This window comes from Sphaeramia orbicularis, chromosome 18 (genome assembly GCF_902148855.1).
Source record: "Sphaeramia orbicularis chromosome 18, fSphaOr1.1, whole genome shotgun sequence".
Lineage (NCBI taxonomy): Eukaryota > Metazoa > Chordata > Actinopteri > Kurtiformes > Apogonidae > Sphaeramia > Sphaeramia orbicularis.
In genome coordinates, this window is record NC_043974.1 from 17,996,591 (window position 1) to 18,014,805 (window position 18,215).

General features: G+C 36.3%; 1 protein-coding gene across 25 annotated transcripts in view; it reads left to right on the forward strand.

Moving 5' to 3' along the window:
* Positions 1 to 18,215, forward strand: part of ank2b (ankyrin 2b, neuronal) — a 293,858-nt gene that overhangs the window by 245,721 nt on the left and 29,922 nt on the right. For 18 of the 25 annotated variants that reach the window (XM_030161857.1, XM_030161856.1, XM_030161863.1 and 15 more), the window contains 14 exons: positions 60 to 163; positions 944 to 982; positions 3,730 to 3,954; positions 5,422 to 5,520; positions 8,764 to 8,918; positions 9,009 to 9,220; positions 10,603 to 10,807; positions 11,880 to 11,976; positions 12,061 to 12,289; positions 13,600 to 13,725; positions 13,830 to 13,952; positions 14,810 to 14,836; positions 15,129 to 15,150; positions 15,533 to 15,571. In XM_030161857.1, coding sequence (XP_030017717.1) covers positions 60 to 163; positions 944 to 982; positions 3,730 to 3,954; positions 5,422 to 5,520; positions 8,764 to 8,918; positions 9,009 to 9,220; positions 10,603 to 10,807; positions 11,880 to 11,976; positions 12,061 to 12,289; positions 13,600 to 13,725; positions 13,830 to 13,952; positions 14,810 to 14,836; positions 15,129 to 15,150; positions 15,533 to 15,571 — 1,702 coding nt within the window. The remainder of the gene's footprint in view (positions 1 to 59; positions 164 to 943; positions 983 to 3,729; positions 3,955 to 5,421; positions 5,521 to 8,763; positions 8,919 to 9,008; positions 9,221 to 10,602; positions 10,808 to 11,879; positions 11,977 to 12,060; positions 12,290 to 13,599; positions 13,726 to 13,829; positions 13,953 to 14,809; positions 14,837 to 15,128; positions 15,151 to 15,532; positions 15,572 to 18,215) is intronic. The other 7 variants (XM_030161855.1, XM_030161874.1, XM_030161871.1 and 4 more) reach the window with 2 other exon arrangements.

Consider the following 18,215-nt stretch of genomic DNA (forward strand, 5'->3'; position numbering starts at 1 on the left):
TTAAATCCACCATCTTTAGTACAACTGATAACTGAGTTTATGCCTTTATTTGATTCCAGGTTTCGACTCTTACCAGGGAGAATGAGAGAGATTCGTACCGACTCAGTTGGGGCACAGAGAACCTGGACAACGTGGCATTATCCTCCAGTCCTGTTCACTCTGGGTAAGTACAGGCTGGAGAAAACATGTTCACAATGACTAGACGCCCAAATATTTCAACCTAAAAACACTATAAATTATAAGCATAAGTGTCTGTAATGTAAGGAAATGTGTGAGATATCCTGTGTGTTCATGAATTTACAAACACTGTCATCAAATTTATGAAAATGCTTAAACATTTTAACAAAAGGCGCAGCTGCTGTTATGTTCTAGTCGTGGCAATAATCTGTAATCATAGTGTTTCTAAATCAGCTCATTGACTTTAGTGAATTACATAATTAGAATAGTGAGTGCTTAAACACATGACAGCTGTTACTGGTGTTTAGCACATTATTATTTTAATGTGCAATTATTGTAAGGTTCTGACTTCTAATTTGATGTTAAAATGTTATTATTTATACACAATATAACAACAGATTTACATTAAACACATTAAAATGAAGAAACAGTTACTTATGTAGCTAAGACATAGCGAAAACATCTTCATTTTCTTTCCACATCTGTGTTCATAGTCTGTAAAATAAAAGAGTCTGTATTCTTTGGTTACATGTAATATATGTAGACTATTTGCATTTTTAGTACAATGCACTTTTATTGTAATGTATGACTATGAAGTTATCGATCTGCTCCACTCCCCTACAATACACAGTACTGAAACTCAGTTCATTTGTAGCATTTGTTGAATGTGTTTTGTAAGAAGCTGTGTCATACCTGCTTGTTTTTCCTCTCTGGGTTTCTTCTTCTTCTCTTTCCTCTTCTTCTCTGAACTGTTTCTGCGTTTTAGCCATTCCTCTCCGTGCCATGATCATGGAGACCACAGCAGGTGACCTTCTGCACCTTGGTTCCATCACTGTCCTCCTCCTCCTCCTCATCATCATTCTCTTCCTCCTCTCACAGTGTGCTCTCCTGATGGAGAGGTGTATATGTGTGTCACCGTCTCTAACTGGCATCGTCTTATACATGTGTTCTTCCTTCTTATGTGATATGGAGAATCAAATAACCCATGAGATGTCAGAGGCGGTGAAAGTTAAAGATCCTGTTTGTTTATGTAATACATTGTATATTTACACTGACATACCATTTAGCACAAGGAATACTTATACATAAAACAATATTCAGCTTAACCCATAAAGACCCAGTGCTACTTTTGTGGCAGTTCCCACATGGATTTTTCCCTCCATTTCAGAATAGCTTTTATTGAATAGCTTTTATTGTCATTTGACAGCACAGTACAATGTACAGTACATCAAACGAAATTAAGATTGATGTTAGGGCATCGAGCTGCTGAAAACTTAGTGTGTCGCCAACTTAGTGCGCCGCCATTTAACCTCTCTTAAGTGATATATCACCATTTATTATAATATTTTCCTCTATATCTTCTTTTTTATTGAATTTTCATATTGTAACAATCATAACTGTATAATTGAATGTACATAAAATATAACAACATAGTTATGTAATCCCAACCCTGATGCACCTCATACTCAACCAAAAATATATAAACACATGCATCCAAAATGAATACAAAAAATAAAATTAATTAAAATAAAGAAAAGAAAAATATATATACAGTTTATCCTTAGTTACGATGAGAAATTGTTAGTGTCCTCCTTTTTAATATATGATAAGACAGGCTGCCACATTGCATAGAATTTGGCCGCTTGCCTTTTGTGGTATATCTTATTTTCTCTAACGAGAGATAGTCCATAAGGTCTTTAATCCAGAGGTTGAATATCAATGGATTTCTGTCTTTCCATTTAAGTAGAATGAGCCGCTATTAAAGTTGTGACAGCAATGATGTTCTTAAAATTCTTGTTGAGGCGTGTATTCTGTGGAATCACTCCAAATATTGCAGTGAGTACATGACATTCTGTTAGGGTTTCAAAGATCTCTGAAAAGAAATTAAATATCGATTGCCAAAAGTTGCTTAATTTGGTGAAACGTATGAAAGATTTCCTGGTTGCATCTGTCACATTTAGAGTCATATCTTGCATTTTTGAGTGTAAATCAGGTATTTTCCCTTATATTTAATTTACTAATCATGTAGATGTTCATTAAAACTAAGTAAATTCAAAGGTTATTATTTTACAACAGAGAAAACTGTAGAAAAAGTGACTTTTTTTAGCAAAGTTATCAACAACTTAACATAAAAACAAGCATCTACGACTTCTGTCATTTGTCAAACTCCATGGGTTTTACTGTTGAATGAGTGTTGTAGAAGATGACAGTGTTTCCACATTATGTCCAAATGGGTCATATCTGATGACCATGAAAAGATGGCAAACTGTATTTATACTAATTATTTACATGTATTAATAGGTTAGGGGCTCTACAGATATTAGACATCGTAAATCAGTGAATCCTTTTAGCTGCTGGTGGCTGTTTGGGTCTTTATGGGTTAAGATAATCCACCAGGTTAGCGTGCTAACTGCTACAACAGTGAAGGACGCCGGTGTGTGTTGTTGCTCATTTCAATAACACGTTTTCCTGTGTCTTGTCTTTGCTTGATTAAAGGCACAGCAAAAATATCAGTATCACACCAGTATTTGGAATAGTTACTACACTGCAACATCACCTCATTGAACCCATACCCCCCCCTCCTTCAGATGTGTGATCCATATTCATATAAATATTGTGCTACTTTGCATGTGGTGTGAAGTAAAAGCCAAATTCGTACATGCATACATACATAGTTACATATGATGGACATGGAGCTTTTCATCACCCTTCCTGTTCAATATTGAGACAAACCCAAAATTATTCAAGTGATCATCACATAGATTGTTTTTCTTGGTACTTTTGGTAAAATGCAAGATGTTAACAGATACAAAGACTGTTTAGTTATTTGGTTAAAGGTGAATTATGTAACAGTTGACACTAAAATATCCAAATAAATGTCACTGCTATGATAATTTTTCCAACATTAGAGAAATCTGTAATTATGACCCATTTCATTAGGTTACCTGTCAGTGGTGTTACATCCCTGTCACTTATATTTATTATTTAACTTTACTCAGAGACATTTCATTAGAATGAAAAGTATACATCACTAAACATGCTGTGAATAGAATTAATGCATTATATTTTCTGCAAAACTATTTCTGTTTTTATCATGTCAGGTAGAATTTTATTTGGAATGGTGGTGAAAACAACTCCCCTGATTCAACAATACTTAAAATTATCTCCCCCGTCTTTTGTTCTTGTTTTTAATGAGACCCCTGGCTGCAGAAATTACTGTTTTTCGAACAACCATGCTAATCGATGTGTGGTCTTTGTATTGAACTGAAAATTGCCTCTCACACGTTTTTTATGACTTCTCTGTTTGTTCTACAGTTGAATATTCTACATTAGATCAAGCAAGATTAAAAGTTGTCTTTTTTTTTTTACATAATGAACCATGTTTTTCTTCTACAACATAAAACAAACCATATGAGGTTACTACAACTTTTTTATTTCATCTGTCAATACTTTTTGCAGATGTGTTTTGCTTTTTATGGTGTCTGTATTTGCATACTCAACGACATTGAAGGCAGCATTTAACATATGGCAATTTCTCCTGTTCCCTCTCAGCTTCCTGGTCAGTTTTATGGTGGACGCAAGGGGCGGAGCCATGCGTGGATGCCGGCACAATGGTCTACGCATTATCATCCCGCCCAGGAAGTGCAGCGCCCCTACACGGGTCACATGTCGACTGGTGAAGAGGCACCGTCTGGCCACCATGCCCCCGATGGTGGAGGGTGAGGGTCTGGCCAGCAGGCTCATCGAGGTGGGGCCGTCTGGAGCCCAGTTTCTTGGGTAAGACAACAAGAACCGATGATGAATAGTAGAAGACGACAACCAAAAGTAGTCTGCCAGTTTTACAAGCTTTTATTGAGTTTACATCATTCATCCAATAACCTGTAAAGTTAAACTGATTTTTTTTATTTAAAAAAAATACATATACATATATATATCTTGAGTATATTGGCACTTTTCTGTTGGTAGTCATAGCAACACTGATGCTTCATCTTCAGCACAACACAAAACGTCTTCCAAACAAAGCTGCCACATAATGAGTGATATAGTCCAATAAATGAAGACAGATAAATATTATGAGTGAATAGAGTGTAAGAACTTGACTGTTTGAATAGTCCAGTCTCACACAATGATAATGTAGTGATTTCAATGCTTCTATAATCAGTAGTTATCATTGCCTTTTGGCATCATTTAGTATTTACCTCAATAAAGGTGATGCTAAGAAAAAGTACCTTAAAAGTTTCCACAACATTATCCTGATGTAAAACCTAAGAAGGCAACTAGAATCAGTAGTATGAAGTGGAAAGGCGCCAAAGGACAGGTAAGAGAGAGAGGGGTACTGTTTCAAGAAATGAAGAGCCATGACACTGCATACACGCCAATATTTGTATGACTTCAAGTTGCTGCCGTTTTGTTTTTCAGATTCATTTAACCCCTGCCTCAGCCTTACTAAACATGTTTCTGTATCTGCTCTTGCTTTTTCCCAGCGCCACAGATCTGTTAATCTTTGCTCTTCTGCATGCTGTGTTTTCTTTAATAACAGCTGCAGTCTAACTATTTAACCTTTTTTCCCTTTCACCCTCTATAGAAAAGCCTTTCTGATTAACTGCACCTCCAGTGCACCATGATTGGTTTGATATGTAGCCTAACATTCTGCCCATTGCCAGTGGTTTTATACCTCTATCATGACTTTGTAGGCATTTTTGTTATTAAGTTCATGACTTGTAAGCACTCTTTACCTGTGACCTGCATACCCTTCACCTGATGGGGGGTCTCCCTGACCTAAACTACCAAATGATGTTACTCTTATTTTAATCAGGTGTCTGAGCACTTGTAATTCATCATTCAACCACCTTAAAAACCCTCAGAAACCTTATACATTGAGGCTAAACTGTTAAAAAGCTTTAAAAGACTCAAATAAATATGTAATACAATCATTGACTTATAAAACAATAGCATAGCCACTGTTAATTGACTTGTTTCATTCATTATTAGACATGAAGGTACATTTTTACATGCATAAGAACCTCTGCCTATGTCTGTATTTATTAGATTATTTGATTCACTCTGTCTCATACTTCTATTTCCATTTGTACATTTTTGATCTCCATATTTATAGCAAAAACTGTGAAAATTTCACCAAACTTAGCAAATACTTCCCCAAGGTTTCTATTTTGCACCCAACCAAAGCATGTGTGTGCTCTTTCTTCCTCTCTGCTGCGTGTGGACGCTTGGTCGATCACTCAGTAAACTGCACCTCCCCAGTGCGCCTCCACCTCTTAATGAGGGAGAGAGTCTGGTTAGCAGAATCCTCCAGCTCGGCCCGCCGGGCACAAAATTTCTCGGGTAGGGTGGAAAAAAGTTTTGCATATGAAACAATCCATGGATGCTGTCTCAGTGTTTTCCTTTTCATCTTTCCTGTGGATGTTAACATGTCCATACATCATTGTGTTGTCATACTGTTTGTGTCCTTCAACTTTTGCAGCTTATTACCCTTTACACATCATGTCTCTGCTTATTCTCCCTCTATTTATTTATTTCCTCTGCTTAGCTTGTTTTCTATGTGTACCTCTGTATTTATGCTTTTCATTTTCTTAATAACTATGAGCTACAAGTAGATTTTTTTTCTATTTTCATGTGAACTTTAAACAGTTGCATGGCCTGTAAATTAGGTAATAAGGTCAAACATGATGCTAAGTCCTCCATTATGTTATTATATTATGATTGGTCAGGTATCAAACTGTGTCTCCTGCCTTTTCTGTGGCACATCAAATTGTAAAGCTGATGACCTCAGTGCTCTTTACTCATCTAACATTGTTTAGTTACTAAAATAAATACAGAGAATACATTACTATGTATCCTGAGGCCAAAAACAAGTCAAGTATCACATGAAAATATCAGCAGCTCCGCTATGTCAGCTGTGTCTGTCCTCATCGTTGGTGTGTGCCTCTCAGTTTAGCATGTTTTTATAAACATACAGTCTGTTGTAGCTAGCTTGTTCTGATTTTACACATCAGGTAAGTATTAAAGTAACACATTGATACTTAAATACTGCATATAAGAAGTCTACATGTCTAAGTCTACTTTTCCTGAACCCTCTGAACTTGCATTGCTGCAGACTCTAGTGATACATCTTATCATGCTTGTCTGCTGTCCATTATGCTAAAATGCTTTATACTAAGGAAATCTGTTTGTTGGTGCATTGCAGTGCAGAAAACAGTCTATATTTTGTTTAACATGAACCAGTGCTGGATTTCAACCTGACCCCAGAGGAATAATGTAGTATAAAAATCAAACTAAGGCCCCATAAAATCAAATTCAGTTATAGTATTATGCCAGTGTCTGACATAACGACAGAAAAGGTATGTTTTATTTAGATATTTTAATGATGTTTTAGTTTGTAATTTATTGAAAAATTACACTACTGAGCAAAAGTCTTCTTCCACTTTTAGCTATGTTGTGTTTACAAGATGAGCATGATATCTATTTCTCTGGCTCTTTATTGAGATACATGAAAATGAAGGGAAATAATGTGCACAATATTGAAAACTCCCACAAATGTGAACTAAATGGCTTTAACAGGAAACAGTCTGTATTTATGTGACTTCTGTTTCCATTACTTAACCCATAAAGACCCAGTGCTACTTTTGTGTCAGTTGCCAAATGAATTTTTCTCTATATTTAACCGCTCTGAAGTGATTTATCACCAATTATTGTCATTTATCTTCTGTATTTTGTGGTTTTTCAGTGAAAATCATGTATTTTCCTACATTTAATTTTCTGATCATGTAGATTTTCATTAAAACTAAGATTAAAGTTAAGGGTTATTATATTATAAACAGTGAAAACTGAAGAAAATGTGACTTTCTCAGGAAATATGTCAATAACTGAATGTCAAAACCGGCATCTCCATCCACAGTCATTGGTCAAACTCCATGGGTTTTACTGGTGAATCAATGTAGTAGACCAGGGGTGTCAAACTCATTTTAGTTCAGGGGCCACATTCAGCCTAATATGATATAAAGTGGGCCGGACCAGTAAAATAATAAAAATAATATAATAAGAACTTAGAAATAATGTCCTCTCCAAAGTTTTCTCTGTTTTTTGAGTGAAAAAAGTACAATTCCATAATGAAAATCTTTACTTCTACAAACTGTACTTGAACATAACATGAGCAAATATGAACAACCTGAAAATTCTTACGAAAAATAAGTACAATTTTAACAATATTACGCCTCAGTTTATCATTTAAACATGTGCATCCCAACTTACAGATCACAGTGGATCTACAAATACACAAAACATTTAATAACAGGCAGAATACTGGTCAAAATTCACATACTTCTCTTAAGACATTTCAGGTTCTTGATATTTGTTCAGGTTATTCTCATTTTTTGTAAAAGTCTAGTCTGTAAATTTAAAGATTTTTGTGTAATTTTCCTTTTTTTTTTTTTTTTACTCTAAACCAAAGAGGAAAATTTGCGGTTTTTGTTATTCATAGCTTTACATGATAGTATTTTACTAGTCTGACCCAATTTAGATTGAATTGACCTAAAATTATATTAACATACTTGATTGTTAATATCTTCAGTGTAATTTTTGCATTTCACAAATTCATCCCAGGGGCCGGATTGAACCCTTTGGCGGGCCAGATTTGGCCCCGGGCTGCATGTTTGACACCTGTGTAGTAGACGATGACGGTGGGTCCACGTTCACCAACAAGCCTCTGAATGTCCAAATGGGTCATATCTGATGACCATTAAAAGATGACAAACTGTATTTTACACCAAGTATTTACATGAATTGATAGAATTAGTGGATCAACAGGTACTAAACAGTTTAGATCAGTAGATGGTGTTGGTCGGTAGTGGATCTTTGGGTCTTCATGGCTTAAAGTAGCCCAAACAATAAGAAACATTCAACATGTATTGAATGAGTGTAAAACAACACAAAATTAGTGCAGTAAATCCCATATCGTCTGCCCAGAGGACTTCATGACATGTTAAATACAAAGCGAAGTCACACTAAACAATAGAGAAACTGTGTGCTTTTTTAAAATCTGAAATTCTTGTTTTTAATGCGCTTTTATTTCCTACATCTTTCAGTCATATCTTTTTACAGGGACTCAGAAATGCATATGCATGTTGTAATATGTCATTTAAATCTTGCTAAAACAACAAACCTACTGGTAGTGTAAGGCTTTTGCGTGGTACTACTATTTATTTTTTAAAAAAAAAACAAAAACAAAAACATGAGGATTCATCCTGCTTTCAGGGCATATCTGAATTTTATGCAAATTAATGTCCAGTATTAGAAGTTAGGGGTTGGTCATTTCTCTTCAGAAAGTGTTGCCAATCAGAGACCCATTCCATCTGAGGGCTTAAAACAGCTCATCGTCACTAATTCTAGCTGTCTGCATACTGTGTTCTGTGTTAAATCCAGGTGTAACATGCAATTTCTAGAAAGTAAAGAGGTTATAGTAAGTGTCTAGATTAACCAAAACAGCTAAAGCCCACACTAGACTTGATGAAGATGAGGAAGATGTTGCATGAAGTTGTGTAGTCACCCACCTGTCCTGAACTCCTCCAGGCCTGTGATCGTGGAGATCCCACACTTCGCTGCCCTGCGAGGGAAAGAGAGGGAACTGGTTATTCTGAGGAGTGAGACAGGAGAGAGCTGGAAGGAGCATCACTGTGAGCACACCCAGGAGGAGCTGAACCAGATACTCAACGGCATGGACGAGGGTCCGTTTGGGAAGGTCTACTGGTCAACTGCACCATGAGGGGATCCTTAGTTCGCTCCAATAACATTCCTTTTCTTTTTCTTTGCTCTAGAGCTAGACACACCGGAAGAGCTGGAGAGGAAGCGCATCTGCCGCATCATCACCAGAGATTTCCCACAATACTTTGCAGTGGTGTCACGCATCAAGCAGGACAGTAATCTGATTGGTCCTGAAGGAGGCATCCTGAGCAGCACTGTGGTCCCTCAGGTCCAGGCGGTGTTTCCTGAGGGGGCCCTCACCAAGAGGATCAGGGTCGGGCTGCAGGTGACTGTGGTCATGTTACATGTTTGGGTCTGCTTCTTTTCACAGTAACATTGATTTTTGTGGGATATTGGAATTTCTGAGTTTGCCGTTTTACACAGCAGTTTTCCATTTTATTTATTTATTCTTTTTTTTTATTTTTGCACAAAATTCTCTCTATTTTGTTTTATACTGACCTCATTGGTGGTCGTGAAAATTTTCATTTAGATTTTATACTAAAAATTTGAGTTATTTTTTGAGTGTCACATTTTCATTGATTAATTTCAGAGTTTGTATGTATATGTATATGTAGATGTATTGTACTTTTTTTACTCCATTGTTTAGTTATTGAACCAATATATAGAATTTACCTCCCACAGAAAAAAAATACTGCTATTAATATAATTCAACAATATTATTTATTCATTTATTTATTATCATCCAGTAAACACTTGCATTTTAGCATCAAACTGGAAACTCCAATTTCCCTAAATGTTTTTCCATCAATTTAAGAAAAGGAACATATATTTAAATATTAATTCCTTCTAAGATATTTCACAGCCCTATGTCTGGTTTGTGTGAAATTACCGAGCAGAAACCATGTATTTGGGCAATCTACCGTTTGAGTCACGGAACATTAAAGACAAAAAATTATTGCCTATACTGATGGCAGCCAGTAGGAAATCTGTTTTACGAGGAAATGGTTAAAAGTAGAACCACCCACCACTGATGAATGGATTGGAATTGTCTATGAGATTTATGTTATGGAGAAGATATCCTTTTCCCTCAAAGCTGAAAAAGAAAAAAATATATAATATATTGTCTAAATGGACTGAGTATGTAAAACCAACCAGTTCTGATTTCATTTGATTGTATTTGTGCTTTGTGTTAATCTGTCTGCTTTTATGTGAGTTTATGATTGTGTGAGGTGGTGCGCTCCCCTGTTCTGTTTTGTTGTATTAACATTTTAACCAAAATTAAGGGTCCATAAAAAAGAAATTATAGAAGGGCAATATGGATATAATGATCTAAACTTTTGGTATCCATCCTATTGGGTTTTTTGGGGGGGTTTTTTTGTTTGTTTTTGAATGATTATGTAATTAATGTTTGTGACTGACATTTGCCTTTCTAATAAAAAGATAATTTAAAAAAAAAGAAAAAAAAAAAAAAGAAATTACCCAGCAAATAGGGGACCACTGAAATAAATTATTACTGTGAAAAGTTGACAAGATTTTCAGTCCTTGCTAATACATTTTAGTAAATAAAGAGCTAGGATGAAGAGTTGGAACATTTCTGTTTGAACAAGTGTTTTTGGTGTTGGTATTTTTCATCACTTATTCCCTCATTCCTTTTCTAGCATTTATTACCCTCTGAAGTTAATATTGTGGCTTTCATTTGCCTCCCAGGCCCAGCCAGTGCTTGTGGATGTAGTGAGGAAGATCCTGGGGAACAAGGCCACCTTTAGCCCCATCGTCACCTTAGAGCCCCGCAGGAGGAAGTTCCATAAACCCATCACCATGACCATCCCCGTCCCCAAAACCAACGCTGACCCGGTCCTCAATGGCTTCGGAGGGGACACGCCCACTTTACGACTGCTCTGTAGTATCACTGGTGAGAGAACACACATGAATTTGCATAAACCAACCAGAGACAAACACACATAATATTAAAAAAAAACTCTTGTAAAACAGCTCTTAGATCAGCCAAAGTTGCTCATTTATTGAGAGTTAACATTGATGACTCGGTTTTTTGTTTAAGCGTATTTATGTCACTTTCATATTTAAGTCTCACTTTAATGCTTTTACCAGGGCAGTTATTTTTCATCCTTGCAGTCTTGCAAAAATTCAGCTTATTTTATTATTTTATGATGCTACAGTAACTTTAACCCAATCCAATAATGCCCTCCTCTACACCAACAACTTTAACAAAAATGTTCAAGAACATTCCTTTTAACCCCAATGTCTTCATGTAATTGCTTCATGTAATAATTTCCATTTTTATTATTTTTAGTATTAATTATAAACAAACTCCTCCATACTGATGCTTTTAATTGTTTTTGTTTGTTTTTTTTTTATTATTTTAGCTACCAGATGTGGGTGTTGTCATGTATATCTTAACTGTACTTTTTATTTAAATTGTAAAGTATATGGGGATGATGTTGCATGCTGATTCTACACTTTAACCCTGTAAAGCCTGAACCCTTAAATCACTGACAGAAAATTCCAGTTCTTTGAAACTGGAGCCTTTATTGGTCCTTCTGAACAACTCCCCAATTCTTTTTTTAAATATCAATTTCCATGTATGAGTTTCAATTTTGTACCATATTTGATACATTAGGTCTCAATGCTAAAATATTATTATTTTTGAACAAACAAAACATAATGTAACACATGCATGTCTAACAAATTGGTAATTCATTTTCAAAACTGGCAAAGTTCTTCCTCCTTCCACGTTAATGACAATCTTGTAGTGTCACTGGAAAGGCCTCTGGTGGATGAATTCCTCCGTTCTGGTGGATTATCTGTGTATTGCATGTATCTAATTGTATACATCAGGTTTTTCATGAAAAAAAAATATCACACTGATCATGTAGAGGGCTTCAAAAGTCATGTATCAAATATGATACATTTGGTGTTATAGGGTTAAATGAAATTGAATGAATGATATTTGTGTTCATTTGCAGGTGGGACAACGCCAGCCCAATGGGAGGATATAACAGGAACCACACCATTAACATTTATCAATGACTGTGTCTCCTTCACAACCAACGTGTCTGCCAGGTAACACAAATTCCTAATTTAAAGTGACATTGATGTTACAGCCAACACATATCTAACATCACCGATTTACCTTCTGCTCTTCAGGTTCTGGCTGATAGACTGTCGGCAAGTCCAGGAATCTGTCAACTTCTCTACTCAGGTGTACAGGGAGATCATTTGCGTCCCTTACATGGCCAAGTTCGTCATCTTTGCCAAGACCCACGACCCCATCGAGGCCCGCCTACGCTGCTTCTGCATGACCGACGACAAGATCGACAAAACACTGGAGCAGCAGGAGAACTTCACTGAGGTGGCTCGCAGCCGAGACGTAGAGGTGAGGAAGGAAATCATCACAGTTATAATAGCTTTAAATTTATCATGTACATACCCACTCACTGTATAAAAACTCCAATTTGCACTATGTGGATGGATGGATGGATGGATGGATGGATGGATGGATGGATGGATGGATGGATGGATGGATGGATGGATGGATGGATAGATAGATAGATAGATAGATAGATAGATAGATAGATAGATAGATAGATAGATAGATAGATAGATAGATAGATAGATAGATAGATAGATAGATAGATAGATAGATAGATAGATAGATACTTTATTAATCCCGAGAGAAATTCAAGATTCAGCAGCTTTGCATACAGCACAGGAAGACAAAAAACACACAGACCGAAACAAAACAAAACAGTGGGTTAGTAACCAGGTTGACGTTAAGGTTAGTATATATACTCTAAAAGACCCTTACTAAAGAACTTCCTCTAAAAGAGCTTCCTGTACAATACTGTAAATAAAGACTTCTGATTGTATTTACTCATTTCAGGGCAGTGATATAAAGTGATATATACAAATTACAATATAAAACCCACTGTGAATAATATATACATAAACATATATTTTTAATAGACCAGATCTCTGTACACATCCACTCACTGTATAAAACTCCACTTTGCACTCTGTACATATTACAATATAAATCCACTGTAAATCTCATCCCATTGTTGTCCTAGTCTCCAGTCGAATATTTGTCTATATTAGGTCTATGTTCAGATGTGATTGGGCTCATGTTGTTTTGGGTTCATGTTGAAACGTGAACAAAGAAAAACCGAAGCCAAATTCCTTGTATGTGTTCACATACTTGGCCGATAAAGCCGATTCAGTTTCTGATCATTAGTTTTTATCACTTTGGTTGGACTTTTGTTTTTAAATTCTGTTTTGTTTTACTCTTCAAAAATGCTTTGTTATACCTTAGTCTTTGCTCATTAGTTTTAGTCTGTTTTTGTTATATGGGCTGAAAAAGTTTTACAAATGAACAGATTAATAATCATCCACAGACAACTACAAAATAAATGTGTCATTGTCAAAAGTATGTATATGGTGTAAAATGATGTGAAAAGACTACAGGCATTTTCTCTTCACTTAATTTTAGTGAATTCAATTAACACTTTTTGTATCTAGATTAATGATTTCCTTAGTTTTTGTTAGCAGCAATTACCTTAGTTATTCGGCTTATTAGTCATTTATTTCAGTATTTATTTCTTCACCATAGGACGAGCCATACATACAGTATATCTCATCAGTTTTTTGTTTTTTTTTGTACACACCTTTTTTTTTTATTATTCTTAGGTCCTGGAAGGTAAACCTATCTATGCAGACTGTTTTGGAAACCTCGTCCCCCTCACCAAAAGTGGCCAGCACCATCTTTTCAGCTTTTTTGCCTTCAAGGAGAACAGACTAGCTCTCTTCATCAAAGTAAGCACCATTTCTTCTGTAATCCACTGTTCTCATTATAAGCCTGTTTATCCTGACGAGCAGCCAACTACCTGAATAATACCGAACTGTGTTATTTTTTATAGATTAGAGACAACACTCAGGAGCCATGTGGTCGTCTATCCTTTATGAAAGAACCCAGGAATTACAGGTCGCTTACCCAAAATGCCATATGCAACCTCAATATCACTCTCCCATCATACTGTAAGGTGAGGACTACACTCTGTTACTGTCAGCATGCTGCATAATTCCTCTTCTACTTCAAAAAATTCTCGGTAGAAATAACTTGATTAGTTCTTCAGCACATTGTATTAAATTCAAGTGTGTAAAATGACATTTCTACCCACTGAGTTATCTTAAACCAACATTATAGACTGTAAACATGCAATTAAACAATAAGGAAAACAGTGAAAATCTCTAAAACATTCATTTAGATATGTTTTACTTTAAAAGTCATTGCCATGTGTATAATTGCCATGTATAACATATGTGTGTGTGTTCCAAGTAGCATATAATGCATTTCAAAAGCTTGTTTTAGTTTACAAACTCCAGGATTGCACTGCAGTCTAGAGGAACAGTAGTGGAGAAACAGTACAGACACCCATGTTTGCAGCTTGTTTGGGTCTGTCACATCATTCACTACAAGTCGTCAGATTCATTGTGTTTCTATCATGTGTCTCTTTCTGTATGAAAACAAAACATCAGTCTTGACTCTTAGCTGTTGCAGTCGAGTTAGATCTGTTTCGGGCGTCTTAGAATGGATAGAAATCTCATTTGGGAAGAATATTAAAACACTATTTTAAAGTATATTAGTGTAAATGTAGCTTTAATTTAACCCACAGTGTCTGTAATGTTTTATATCAAAATGTCAAAAACAACTAAGAATGTGAATGTGTGTATTTTTTGGCCTAATTCTGCTTTTAAGAACTAAACTCATTCCCCTGACTGGTTGTCTTTGTTGCCATGGTTAACTACACATTTCCCTTTGTCTTTTTCCTCACTTTTAATGTCACTGTTGTTTTATGTGTACATCTTTCTGCTTCTCGCTGCTTCTTGCTTTCAAAAGGAGTCCGATTCCGACCAAGAGGAAGAGGTAAAAGCAGCCACCGCTTCCCGTCCTCCTTCTACTAACCCCAGTAGCTCTGCTGATCTGACCTGACCAATCTTTTATAAAGACTAGATAAAGAACATTTGACTTGATTTCAGATTTGTTTATTTTGTTACATCGGTTTGTGGTTAATTCATTTCTGTGTTTGTGCTGTGTCCTGTATGCCCCTTTTTTCTGTAGTAACTGTATAAGTAGAAGTAGTTTTAGATTTGCTACATGCAGCAGGTGAATCAGTTCTAACTTTGATCTGTTTTCTGTACTTTTTTTTTTTTTCCAGAACGGCAGAACGCTAGAGAAATGTAAGACATTTATTCTATTTTCTATTTAACATGTACTAAAATTGATGCTGTTCTATAATAATATTGACTGCATGCATTAATTAAACTAATGGGTGATTAGGTTAATACGCAGAGTAATAATCAGACTGATACACTGACACAAACAGCTTCACCCTCTCTTACATATACATCTTATCAAAGCCTTTTAAGCTTCCTGTTTTGTTTTTTTTTTGTCTTGTCACACAAACTAAAAGGTTTTACCTGCATCTCCCCATGTCAGTGTTTTGTTTTTCCTCCGTCTTAAATTCACAATATTATCTATTTTCCTCTGACTTTACGTTTTTTCTGGTTTCACACCTGGCTTATTGTCTCAACACTAACTCTTTCCCCTTCATAATTTGAGATCGCAAATGCGGAGAAAGAGTTAAACACATCCATCTACGTATGTACCTTTTACATTTAAACTCATTCATACTGTGGTGATAATTATGTGGTAATGGCCTCTAATTTTGTACTGGCCCAAAGCCAACAGAAGCATTAACACACTTTTGAGTTTGTATTAATGAAGCTCCACTGCTGCAATGTTTGGTTACAACATTTTTAAGTCTGCATTGCACACTTATATTTCAATTCAATGAATGAAAGCAGACTTTAAACCAGTGAGCAACTCCTGTCAGTGTGGTGGCATTCATAACTATATGTGGGGTTTAGTTTGACTCTCTGCAGTTATCTCAGTGGCACATGAAATGTCTTTTAAAGGAGTGAGATGAGCTGATGTCCAGTAGTGTCACTTCTACTGTAGCATCGCCACCCCTGCTGATAATGCCTTCTATCTAAAATAATAAGAATTCAAGCAGTGACAGTTTTAAGGACAGCTATGGTGACTGGAAATGGATTTACTTCTTTTTTGCCAAATCAGTGTCGATGTATGGTGTGGATTTTACTCTGTCCCGTTGCCACACCTCATTAGAGATATGTCAGCACTGGAAATAGACCTGGCACTTTCCATGGTTATTCTAGAAGAGCAAAAAAAAGAAACCCTCTGGATTTTTTTAGTATGAGTAGTTTGTTTTTCTTGAAACAAATCATACTCATCTTAGGTGGTACCAAGCACAGGATGCACTGACAATATGTTTGCAAACAGTGGCGGCTGCTCGTCTTTCAGAGAGGGGAAGCTCATTGTCAGCTTACATTAAAAAAAAAAGTCAAGTTATTTAAACATAAATTCGGCCCTCCGTTCCTTTTTAAGAAAATGGTCAGTGACCTTATCGTACCAAGTAAACAAGAAAACGTTGAAATTGTGTTAAATTGAAACAAGGAAGTACAATGAGTGTTTTATTTACAGTCCAAGAAACAAACAAGTAATTTCGTAGTGGTTTCTCTCTCGCTTTCACAGCAGAATGCGCGACGGTATTAAACTGAACTCTGTCAAGTGAAGGAGTAGATCTCAAAATAGCTGTCAAACAAACAGGATTCAGCCTTTCAACTGATCCTCCAATCAGCACGTGGAATCCCGGCGTCCAGCCCAGCTGCGCTCCGCCCACAGCTCCATTCACCCCCAGAGACGCCGAGCATCCAGGGCGGGACAACATCGTGGCATTTATGCAATTACCGTCCAGTTTTGAGTCAATGAAAAAATCTGTTCCACTCAGTCCCATTGAAGTGCATGGACGCCGAGCTTCTACGGGCAAATGCACTGAGCAGAGATCGTATGAGAAACAGCGCAACGGGAATGTATGAGAAGTGAACAACATCGAGTCCGTTGATTTGTGATAAAGCTGATTATGATCGAACTCGTCTTTGAGATGAACGTGTTCTAACACATTTGTAGTCAATAAAATGTCAACACAACCGAACATATTTAACCATTTAATTTTCATAATTTTAGGGGAAGCCGGGCTTCCCTTGCAGTCTATGAGAAATCGCCTCTGTTTGGAAAATAGTGTCAAAGGAAAATTAGTTTGGTCAAACATTTGCATCATCGGTAAATCAGCCACAGTACAAACACAAGCACTGCACATAAAAAGACAGGCATCAACTCAGAGATTGGTAATTGATTGTGCAGAAGGCAAGACAATATAGTCTTAAGTAGTCATCCATTGTAAGGATTATCTTAGCACAGACTACATGGAGAGTTATAGCAAACCAGAACTTCCCATGTGGCCACAAAAAGTATTGGTGAAGAAAATATGAGTTTATATACAATTAAATAAACTCAAATTTATTTACTGTATTGTTTTCTTATATCCAGTGATTTACTCAAAAATGTAAATAAGAATTATAAAATACATCTGTCCCTGTCTACGGTAAAACAGTGTTTTTTGTGTAGAAACAACTACAGGAATCCCAGACCTTTGCTATAGGTTAAGATGGGTGGTCTGACTAAAAAAATTTATAAATGACCAGAGATGTTTTTCCAGTCACATGCTGATCCTTTAAACCATCACTGGTTAAACTTCTATTTATGCCAATCCTGCTGCAACTATGATACGCTGATGTAGTCCAAGCAGCTTGTTTCCAAAAATTGTTTGCTTATTCGCCAAGCTCCTGAAACTCTATGGTAATGATGGCACTAGTGCTGAATTTCAAGAAATTAGAGGCCAAAAATGTAGATTTCTTGCTCCTGCAGTAGAATGGTAAAGCAAATTATTAGCCAATCCCTCCCCCACTCCTAATCCGTCCCCTTTTACCCTCTTGAACTTAGTTATGTAGACCTGAAAATTATATCCTTCATATGTAAAGTAGCAGAAGATGAAGAACTCACCACATTACTGAATGGGGGTTTTACTATATTAACAAGTGGCTCTTCATTATGAGTGCCACTTATCCTCTAATTCTGTATTTTATTGATATGCTTAATTTCCCACTCATTCCATTCACTCTCTACCATGACCTCTCCATCAGCAGTTCCCTTTGCTTTGCATGGAAATAACTTGCCTTACATAAATGTGTATGGGTGTGATTGTATGTCTGTATGTTTTATATGTGAAGTCTTTAAGAGCTCATTTGTTGTTTTGTTTGGAATGTTCCCTCACAAGAATATTTGTTTATGGTTCTGTGCACTGTGTCTTTTATGAGTTGTCCAC